The sequence below is a fragment of the Thermothelomyces thermophilus genome, chromosome 3 (assembly GCF_000226095.1).
Source record: "Thermothelomyces thermophilus ATCC 42464 chromosome 3, complete sequence".
Classification (NCBI taxonomy): domain Eukaryota; kingdom Fungi; phylum Ascomycota; class Sordariomycetes; order Sordariales; family Chaetomiaceae; genus Thermothelomyces; species Thermothelomyces thermophilus.
Window position 1 is genome coordinate 4,849,682 of NC_016474.1, and position 11,361 is coordinate 4,861,042.

At 47.1% G+C, this 11,361-nt stretch overlaps 3 protein-coding genes across 3 annotated transcripts; 2 read left to right on the plus strand and 1 right to left on the minus strand.

The window, feature by feature from the left end:
* Positions 1–5,111: 5,111 nt before the first annotated feature.
* MYCTH_2060218 (uncharacterized protein) lies at positions 5,112–5,381 on the plus strand (the record flags this gene model as incomplete). The annotated part of the gene is made up of 1 exon (XM_003663537.1): positions 5,112–5,381. A coding segment is annotated over one exon (270 nt), but the record flags the coding sequence as incomplete, so codon positions are not given.
* Positions 5,382–6,685: 1,304 nt separating this feature from the next.
* MYCTH_93495 (uncharacterized protein) lies at positions 6,686–7,980 on the minus strand (the record flags this gene model as incomplete). Its single annotated transcript, XM_003663538.1, has 3 exons — positions 6,686–6,924; positions 6,995–7,415; positions 7,513–7,980. 3 exons carry the CDS (start codon positions 7,978–7,980, stop codon positions 6,686–6,688), a joined length of 1,128 nt encoding a protein of 375 aa, XP_003663586.1.
* An 878-nt stretch (positions 7,981–8,858) lies between these two features.
* MYCTH_80161 (uncharacterized protein) lies at positions 8,859–10,323 on the plus strand. Its single transcript, XM_003663539.1, has 3 exons — positions 8,859–9,306; positions 9,383–9,721; positions 9,778–10,323. Exons 1-3 carry the CDS (start codon positions 8,962–8,964, stop codon positions 10,096–10,098), a joined length of 1,005 nt encoding a protein of 334 aa, XP_003663587.1. The 5' UTR covers positions 8,859–8,961; the 3' UTR covers positions 10,099–10,323.
* Positions 10,324–11,361: the final 1,038 nt, after the last annotated feature.

The window sequence follows — 11,361 nt, forward strand, 5'->3', positions numbered from 1 at the left end:
GTCAGGGCCCTTCGAGGGGCCCGGAAACCATTAACGCCTATATAGCGGCGAGTAGTAGCATAGTACAGGAGGAACTAGCGTAAGAGACCATTATATCGAGACCTCCTAGTAGAAACATAGGAAATTGCCGTAATCTTTAGACGATGGTAGTAAGACAAGCGACTATAGATAATAGCACAATAGAAACAGCACGAAATGCTCGTACTAGTAGATAGTAGAGCAGAGATAAACCTAATTTCGCCGACACTTGTAAATCAGCTACGGATACCCTAGAGAATGAAGCGGAAGCATGGCATAGTCAAAGGGCTATTCCTAATGTAGTAGGTATATAGGGAGACTAAACCGATTGACATTACTATAGCAAGGAAGACTATAGCAGTTATATTTAGCATCGTAGATATAGGTAATAACAAAGACATGATATTAGGGTTACTATAGTATGAAGATTACGACCCGGACATTAGCTAGAAGAATAGTAGCTACCTATAACTCTAAACGGAGTCATATTCGACTAGCAAGATAGGGAGCATACAAGGATCACGAGCAGACGATGCTCAAGGAAAGGCATATCCTACAGATCTACTATAAGAGACAGATAGTAGTAGATAGACCACTACAGACTCTAAAAGAGGCGGTATAACGATATCGATATCGCGATAGGAGGAACGAGCTAAATCGCCGATAGCTATTCTCTCCGTTGACAAATGCAGAGCACTGTAATTAGAGTAGTAGGTTAAGACAGGAGAAATCGCTAGTATTGCTATAGACAGAACCAAGTTCGTATACTATTAGAAAACCGAGAGACAAGACAAGACTAGGGAAGTACTAAAGGAATACAAAGGACATCTAGCATTCGAACCGAAGTATCTAGAAGGATTACTAGAATACGGCCTATAGGATCACAAGATCAAGCTTAAGGAAGGAGCACGACTAAAGTTCTTTAAGATTTACTATATGAGCTAGATATAGAACGAAGAACTTAAGCGATATTTGGAAGAGAACCTTTGAAGAGGATATATCTGCCTATTGACATTGCTAACAGGCTACCTAATCCTGTTTATACCTAAGAAAGACGGAAAGCTACGGTTATATGTCGACTATTAGCAACTTAACGAATAGACCGTGAAAAATCGATACCTATTATTGCTAATCTCACGGCTCCGAGATTAGTTAGCAGGAGCCTAATATTTCACGCGTCTTGACTTGCTATCGGCCTATAACTATATACAGATCAAAGAAGGCGACAAGTAGAAAACGGCCTTTAGGATACCCTATAGCTACTATAAGTACCTCGTCATGCTATTTGGACTTACAAACACGCTAGCAACGTTCTAAGCCCTAATTAATCAAGCTATCCGACCCTTTCTCGACAAATTTATAGTATATTATCTCGACGATATACTTATCTTCTCTAAGACGATAGACAAACACCGGAAGCACGTAAAAGCAGTACTAGACACGCTATACGCGTACAAGCTATCAGTTAACAAGGAAAAGAGCGAATTCCATGTTAGGAAAATAGTATTCCTAGGATACGAAATATCCCTAGGATAAATTCGGATAGAACCTTCAAAGGTTAAAGCCATCAAGAATTGGCTACAACCGACGTTAGTTACGGAAGTATAAAGCTTTATCGGATTTACGAACTTCTACCGAATGTTCATCAGGAACTTTGGAGCGATCGTACGACCTTTATACGAACTTACCAAGAAGAACGCCGAATTCTAATAGGAAGAGCGACACGAGCAAGCATTTATACAGATCTGTAATACCATTATTAAAGATCTAGTACTAGTACTACCAGACCCCAAGAAACCATTCGAGGTAGAAATAGACGCTTCAGACTACGCCATTAGAGGACAATTAGGACAACGAGACAAACAAGGGAAGCTATATCCTATAGCCTTCTTTTCAAAGAAGCTCGATAGACCACGTCTCAATTATCCGATCTACGACAAAGAACTACTTACGATTATTGAAGCTTTTAAGGAATGGCGACTATATCTTAGTAGCACGATTAAACCGGTATAAGTGTATACGGATTACAAGAACCTACGATACTTTATAATAATAAAGGAACTTAACGGACGACAAATACGATAGGTAGAATTCCTCGCGGAGTTTAACTTTGAGATCTGCTATAAGAAGGGCAAAGAGAACGTACAAGCAGATATCTTAAGCCGACGAACGGATCATACGAAAGGACAAACGGAAATAACACTACCGTTATTCAAGGAACGAATAGACGGAACGCTACATTACAAAACGTAGATACCTATAGAAGATAATCTACTCGACTCGTTCCTAGAATGCTATATAATCTTTCGAGAGGAAAGGATTAACAAGGTATAGTATTAAGTAATACCTAGACCAGTAGTACCTGACGGAGTAGAAGAGAAAGATAGGAAACTCTGGTATCGAGGTAAAGCATATATCCACGACAAGGATCAATAGCTACGGATGATTTGAGAACTCTACAAGTCGAAACTCGGAGGACACAAAGGAGTTACGAAGACTGTCGCACAAGTCAAGAAACACTACAACTTTCCACAGTTAACGGCACGAGTTAAGGAAGTCGTACGGAGCTATAATATCTACAATCGAAGCAAAACGGCACGACACAAGCTATATAGGCTACTTTAGCCACTGCCGATAGCTAACAAACTATAGAGCTTGGTCACGATGGACTTTATCACGAAGTTGCTAGAATCTAAGGATATAGCCACAGGAGTGACCTACGATAGTATTCTTACTATAGTAGATCGCCTGACTAAATGGGTATACTTCTTTCCCTATAAGGAGTTATAGATAGCAGAACAGTTAGCAGACGTAATCTATTAGTAAGTTATATTAGTGTATGCTTGGCCGTAAGAATAGATCACCGACAGAGACACCAAGTTCGTATCGAAGTTCTGGCAAGCGTTAATGTAACGATTAGGCGTTAATAGCAAGCTGTCAACGGCATATCACCTATAGATTGACGGACAAATGGAGCAACTAAACCAAGTTATCAAGTAATATCTCTGTTCTTACGTCAATTACTAGCAAGACAACTAGGTCATACTATTACTAACAGTATAACTTGCTTATAATACGACGCCAATAGAAATAACTAAAGTTATACCATTCTTCGCGAACTATAGATATAAAGTAGACCTTAGGCAAGGACTAGAGGTTATAGTGCTAAGAGCAGCAGTTAAAGTAGAATAGATATACGCATTACACAAGAAGCTCAAGAAGGAACTCGAGTTTATCAAAACTAGAATGAAGAATTACTACGACAAATATAGGCTCGAGGGACCTTGCCTAGAGAGGGGAGACAAAGTCTACCTGATCGTACAGAACTTACGAACCAAACGACTAAGCGCAAAGCTAGACTTTAAGAAGGTCGGACCCTTTGTTATTAAAGAACGAATTTCGACATCTAACTACTAACTATCGTTACCATCATCTATATACCTACAGACAGATATTTTTCATATTTCACTTCTCGAACTAGTACTAAAGAATGCTAAGACCGCTATAAGTATCGAAGCAAAGGATAAAGAGAAAGAATAGGACGTTAAAGAAATTCTAGATTTACGTATTATTAATAGGGAACTATAGTATCTAGTCAAATGGCTTAATTTTAGACCAGAAGACAACTCATAGGAACTAGTCAAGAACCTAAATTGCCCTAAGAAACTGGAACAGTTCTACTGGCAGAACCCGGATCGACTAAAGGAAAACCTAGGACAGAACCAAAGACGGCGCCCCAGTCGATAGCATCGACAGCATCATTAATCTATGATAAGGGTATAGCAGGCGCCTCTTACCGCTTAACCTCCTCTAACTCGTCTAAGGTCGATAGACTATACGCCATTATATTGGTACCTTTCTCTACCAAAAACTCCTTCTGCTGACAAAGATGCTAGAGCTATATAAGCTTTTCGGACAACTCACGCTAGGCTTCTTCTAGACGGCATTAAGATTTATCTAGCTCAAGTTTGGCACGACGTTTAGCATCCTTGATACGACGCTGCTCCTAGAGAATACGATCCACTAGAACGAATATTAGGAATTACATTCAAAAAAAAAAAAAAAGGAGACATACTTATAGGAAGAAAGTAGTATGCTAGAGCTATCATAAGAACGACCTCGATGAACGTAGGCTTCATAATACTTTATATACACGATCATTTTACAAACGAGGCCTTACGACGTGTACCAAGAGCAAGGCATAACGACAAAACCATTCTTAGTAATATTCTAAGCAAGGGAAGCACGGTAATATATAGAATACAACTTCCGTTTCTCTATCGGCATTTTGTTAACATGGCGACTATAACGTAGAAACAGGAAGAATATAGTACTTACAAGCGAAGGGTTATTAGCGCTATTTAAAACGGCCTAAGAGGGCTTTCGGGTCGAAAGCCTTAAAGGAGGGGTATTGTGTCACGGATAAGTATATGGACAGCCTGGCAGGCTGTAGCTAGGACACGGGACATCCTAACAGCCAATCACTTGATAGACCAATCAGAAGATTATTACTACCAAGACTAAGGTCTTCACTAGTGATAATAACATATCACCATCGACAACACGGAATCACAGAGTAAAAGGAGAAATAGTACTAGTAATAACTATTAAAGAGGGACAGATAATTGTATATATATAGCTAGCTAGTCACTTATTATAGTAGACTCTAGGAGTTTACTAGTGGTAACAATTATAATTACAGTACTTATACCAAGTATTGCTAATTACTGTGAGAGACAACTCTAGTGTTATTGTGAACCCTTTGGCTTCACCGAATCCCTCAGACGACCTGCCTGCTTGTCACGCTCAACCTACCTCCGTCTGGACCCTTTCAGAAGAAGTCTGAGTTGGGTTCGTCATACCTAGCTGACAAGTGTATCGTAACTACCGATAATGGCTAGACTACTAATGCCGTGGGCCTAGATTGGATCAAGTACTTCGACTACTATATAGCGCCCTAGGCAAAGGGCAAGTACTGGTTATTAATCCTCGATGGCCACGAGAGCCACCACTCGACCAAGTTCGAGCTCTACTACTAGCAAAATAACATTATCACGCTCTATATACCTCCGTACTCTTCTTATGAACTCTAGCCACTTGATATCAGCTGCTTTAGGCCGCTGAAGAAGGCGTATAGTCGCCAGGTCGAGGACTTAATACAGATATATATCACCTACGTAAGCAAGCTCGAGTTTCTCTATACCTTCCACGAGGCATTCTTTGCCTCGATGACAGGGAAGAATATCCAAGATGGCTTTACAGGGTCTGGCCTAGTGCCCTATGATCTAGAGAGGGTGCTTTCTAAGCTAGATATACGGCTTCGTACGCCAATACCTCTAAACTCGCGGGCTGGCACACTATAACCTTAGGTCTTCCAGACACTATACAACCCTCGAGAAGCGACCTCGTAGTCAACGCTCATCAAGACTCGCATTGCCAACCATCAAAATAGCTCCCCGACGTCAATGTTGGCTACTTTGGACCAGCTTGCCAAGAGTATAACGGCTATGATGCACCAGGTGGCTCTCCTTCGTGTAGAGAACGCTTCGCTCTGCAAGGCTAACAAGGCACTAAGCAAGCGCCGGAGAGCGAAAAGAACACGCGTGTAGCTTGGAGGATCGCTTGCAGTACAAGATACAAAGGATCAACTTGACCAGAAAGCCGTGGTGGGGGAGGTGGCGCAGGAAAAGGAGCAGGATAGTGGTGGTGCGGGGGGGGGGGGGGGGTTCGTACGAAGGTTCGGTGCTGTGGTGTGTGTGGCAAGCCTGGCCATAATGCCTGTACGTGCTAGGAGGTTGCAGAAGGGTCTGATTAAGCTGTTTCTGATGTAATTGTAGTTGGTTCCTAATGTTGTTGCGTTGTAATCGAGGATAGTTCTTGTAGAGTGGTGGAGACTGTACGACTCGCTTATATATACGACTCGCTTATAAGATACGTTAGCTTGTATTCTTACCGGCTCAATTCCCCTCCTAGAATTCACTCTGTTTTCTATATCTCCCTATTGAAGAGAGCAGCCGACGACTCTCCACTATCGTAGGTCTAAGATAATACGCAGCCCCTAGCCATCATTGCTGAGGATACTAGAGAATAAGAATAGCTCGTTGAAGAGATCCTTAATATAAAGAGGAGAGAGAGAGGCTGCTAAGTACTAATCAAGTGGACAAAATGAATATAACTAACATAGAAACCACTTAGCGCCTTCCTAGACACAGATTACGATCAACAACCGGGGAGAGGAGGGGGGTATTGTAACGGGCTGAGCCCAAGGTTGGCCTCGGCAACCCTCGGCTGAGCTCCTGACGCTACTCCTGACTCGTTACCTCTGACGACGGCGCCAGGTCCACTACGCGACCTACGGCCCCATCGGGACATACGAAGATTGTGACGCTGGAATGTTTCTCTCTCTCTTCTCTTCTCTCCTCAAGATTAGCGTACTCGTAAAGTCGTCACCAGCTAGTTGCAATATACTGCCTGGGACCGTTACAGTTATAGATGTTTGCACATCGTCTAGTAGTCTCTAATGGCTGTAACGAACAAGGAATCATTCTATTCTGACGCATAATTTTGTGAACATTGGACAGAGCGGTACGACACCAAAATGCAATCTATCCTCCTTATACATTCACGCCTAACTCATAGTATTTTACCTAAACGGGTACCTCCCCACTTAAGCAGCGACCACCGACGGCCGGATCGGTGCAGACACCCGCACGTTATGCGCTGCCATCCGGTTGATGGGGTCGAGGATCGCGGAGGAGATTCGGCCCTGGGAGTCTTCCTCCGGCGCAACGTTGATGGGAATGCCCGCTGGAAGGTTCTCGAGCCTCACCCTCGCCATCGGCTTTCCCAGCAGCTCCGCCCTCTGTTCAACTGAGTTTGTCGCGGGCCTGGCAGGTCCCTCGAACCCTGCTCGGAAGCACAACATAGTTGATTAGCGAGTATATTATCCAGAGGTGCAAGGGCTGCGGAAACTCACTAAAACTCAGTATGTCCTGAATATAGCGGCGGGATAGCTCCCTGCCCATCTGTCCCTGGGCCGTTTCCCTGACCAGATAAAGCTTGCCGAGCTGCCGCCATCCCAACGGATTGGCTTGGTCCTCGACGTTCTCGAGCTTGCCGCCACCAAGGAATCTCGATTCCCAGTACCAGCCCGACTCTCCGCGATTGCCGGAAGCCGTGCCGGGAAATGAAATGTGTGGGGGGGTGCCAGCGTTCGCGGGGCCGAGGAGATAGCGCACCCATTTGTGCACTATCTCGTGTGCAACTGTGATACCCATCAAGAACGAGCCGACCTCAAAGTTCTTCATGGCGTTTTCGTAGCGTGCCACGCTTACCGGGTCTTGTCTGCCTCTGAGGTCGTGGGCGATGACGGCCACGTGTCGAAGATTTTCAATGACCTATGGTACAGTAATAGTCATTGCTGGTTCGAAGTCGGGGCATCAACTTGTCGGTTGATCGGAGCCGTCGCCTCGTTGAGACAAATTCCAGGCTTACCATTCTGTTGAACTTGATGCGGCCGTGGGTTTTGGGTCGATAGTCCCGAAAATTGTTGCCCCAAAGGGCGCCCTGGCCCTCCCCTTCGCCCTGAAATCGCATTGCGTGTGTCAAGTACACGTTGTAGAAGTCTCCACGGACGGTTCTCAGGAAGTAGCGGAGATAGTTTGGGATATTGTTGACATTGTCTGAGTAGAGACATGGGAGGTTTCGCTGGCGATTGTAGTTGACGGCATTTTGCCCTATCTCGACCAGAATTTGCTCACCTCTCGGTGATTCGAGCATACTCATACCAAGATGAAGAACAGCTTTCAGCGTCTTGAAGTCAAGGTTGTTCGGATCCAAATTGACGTAGCCGGGCGATGGGGAGAAAGGGTTGACAATGACTCCAGTAGGGTCGGTAAGAATGCGTAAATGCCCAATGGTGCCGTTGAAGGGTGATGAAGCGGAAGAGGTGTGGCCCGACATTGTGATATTCGCCCAAAGAGAAAAGCTTTAGGTGTGAGAGAGAGAGAGAGGGAGAGAGAGAGAGGGGGGGGGAGAGAGAGAGAGGGGGAGAGAGAGAGAGAGAGAGAGAAAATACTTGAAGACAGGGGGAGACTTCTAAGTGTTGTTCGCTTTTAGCAGGAAGGGGATCGTAGAAGTAAACGGAGACCAGCGCTGGTTCTTAACACAACTTCACAAAGCAGGCAAGCTTTATCCTTTAAAGGTTGAATTCCCGGACCAAAATACTTCATGAATGAATTGTGATTGTCTCAGGGCCACAACCGCTACGGCCTATTCAGCGGCAAGCGCTTGTTTCAAGTGACCGGCATGCACGGCCGACGTGCCCGGCTCCTACCTAGTTGAGATGGTTGGAGGTGGGCTTTTTTCGAGGCCCTATTCTGAGGGTTTCAGCCCCTTCTTTTCCTTCACGTCCTATCCAGAACCAAGGTTTAAAAATAGATCACGCAGTCCGGACCCTTTGACTCCTTGAGTGACCGGGTCGGGGCTGAGACTCGGTCACACACCTAGTCAAATCACACCCCTATCGTATCCCTTGGGGGGGTGGCGTTGTCCCGTTGTTGGCCCGACTTCGAGTGGGTAAAACAAGCCGCGGCTGAACCTGAAATAACTAGGTTTCATGGCAGCAGGCTGGTTGGTAGTGCGTCGTTGGCTTTAATGTGCCTTGTTGGCTCAGGCCGACCCCGTCAACGGCCGGCAGCCAATCAGAAACGGCTAATTGGCAGGTCGACTTGGGGGCTAAATCATTAATTATAAACTACCGATTCCCCTGCTCCAAAATCATCTTGCCTGATTTCCCTCCTTCATTTCACCCACCCATCAGGTCTGTTACCACTGCTTATGCTCCATCTATCAAGACTCTACAGCACACGCCTTGTTCCCCTGCGGCAATTAAATCAGGCTTGCTGCTTACCTCCTCGCGCTTTGAGGCGCTTATCGATTGCCATGGCCCAGCCTACCGACTGGAAAGCGGGGGAGATTGCGCGTCTGGCTGCCGAATCTCGGGCTGTCATCAAGTCGCCCGTATCTGGCCTTCCGCAGCGTCACCGCGACGTCTTTGAGCGGGCTTTGCGCCGTGTTCTCTCTACAGAACTGGCCCAGGTGACATACGCGCAAATCATCGATGGGTTCCCCCTCGTCGAAGTAGCTGGGGATATGGCAGGATGGGGCATCGACCGCGAACATCCCGTCTTTCGCGACAACCACGATAAGCTCTGTCCCGGGGCATGGGAGAGGATGGCCGAGTTCCACTCTTCGTTCAGCATTGACGTCTTGAGCATGGATGAAAAAGTACGTGGGAAAAGTCAATCGTGCGCGGTGTCGTTCGAGCGAGGACAGTTTGTTGACTGTTTTGCCTCTTGCCCAGCTCCTGCATTCCTATGTCACAGCAGCTATTGGCTCCCTTGCCTTCAAAATGAGACTGCTCGAGATGGTTGCAGTCGCAGTGCACCAGTTGGCCGTTATGCTCCACAAGTTGGGGGATTTGGGAGTGCATGACGAGTGGAAGACTTGGAAGCCCCCCAACCGTTATATCGGGCCAGACTACTGCCCTGACCCGGAGCCCTTTGCGACCCTCTTCTTCCATTTCGACTTCACAGGGCACGAACATTACCCTGAAGGTATAGCCGACATGGTTGGATACTGGGCCGAGAACCGGATCCTAGGAGGCGTGGTGCTTTTCGACCGAGGGGAGTCTAGCACTAACGTGGGTCCTGTATATGCCATTTGAAATCGATCTCGAAAAGCTAACAAAGCTCATAGTCACAAGAGGTTTATTTCCATTCTTGCCGTCACAACGTGACGACCCGCATATACGCTCTCACAAGTGAGCAGAAAGGAAGGCTTTGGGCTTTCCTGCTGTCGGATGGTTCGGATGGTGAAACCAACGTTTTGCCGATTCTCGGCGACTCGAAGAACAGAGTCCGTGTCGACACAGAATTCGCCATCCCCGTGTTTCACATCTATAGGGACAAGTGGGAACGAAAAGTCTTGAATGACTGGGAAACGAGGTTAGCTCGTCGAGATTATTTAGACCTGGTAGATGTCCCAGAGGCTGAGGACCGTGAGAGCTCGGAGCCTTAGTAGTTGCGGCTTTCGATGATGGCAGTTTGGCCAATGTTCCTCAGCCGCAGGATTTTGGCGGACGAGAAGACCATGCCAGAGAGATTGATCAGATATTCATGGAATTGTAGGGCATCGTTCGGCGGCGGGCGACGCGACGCGCGGTTCGAGCAATGCCACAAAAAAGGGAGGGCAGGGGGGAGAGCCCATGCGGCGTGGCGGAATGAGTCTCGCAGTGCATTGACGAGGGGAAGAGAAGGAGGGGAGGGGACGGAGGAGCGAGCCCTGACCGGTATTTATCAAGAACAGTCGACCTCGCGGTTGAGCGTCCGGTACCTGGAGCCTCGGGACGAGGAACAAGGTGGGTTTGCCAAGCCACAGTTTGTTGTGTTTCATGGGGGCAACCACTCGCTAGGCATGGCGCCGCATGTCTGACTCCTGCTAACCACAAGCGTCATTTTCACGGCATACTGTCTGCATCATGATTACTGAGCATAGGCTATGTAGCCTTTACTTGAGCAGCACACACTTGAATTGGAATTCGGAAGCCAACCATTTTTGCTATGTGTCATCCACGGCTCTGATACCCTCGACTCATTCTAGCAGTCTTGGTCTGGAGGAACCTGCAGACTCGTCGCGCTGTGGCAAGCATTGCTTCCTCTGCTCGCCGCTCTCCGCTCTTACACCATGGGTTAAAATCCTCTGGTGGTGAGCCCGGCAAATCGCCGCTCAGCGTGACATCCGGGATGAGGAGATCCGAACCCGACAATCACAAGACCCTTTACAGATCTTGGTATGTCGACCTTGACCAGCGGTTTTGCGGGGTTGAAACGGCTGGCCCACCTGCCACGACGGGACATTTGGCCGGCCCAATCAATAACGGGCAGTCCGGCCCGGCTTTGGTGCGTGCCCAGCATGCCTCTGGCCACTCGATTGCTGCTTACAGCAACGTCGGGCTCATGCCGGACCGCTATGCCATCCCGCAGCTGCATCGTCCCACTGACCCAATGCCGATCCTGCAGCATGCACCCCAGCTTCCTAGCCTCTTTAATCTCTCGCGCAAGAAGATTTTCCCACGGTGGTGAGCCAGTAAGGGGTCTTGAAGTCGCGGGGTACAGCCCACTTTCGGTGTTTTGGGGCCGAGAGCTCGCTGTCTTGATCGGGAAGGCAAACATTGTGCCAGATCAGGGGAAAGCTGGACATGGTGGGGCCAAATATAAGTGAGAAAGTTCCGAGACTCGCCAAGCACTTGAGTGATCTGGGAACAGCCGAAGATGGCAACTT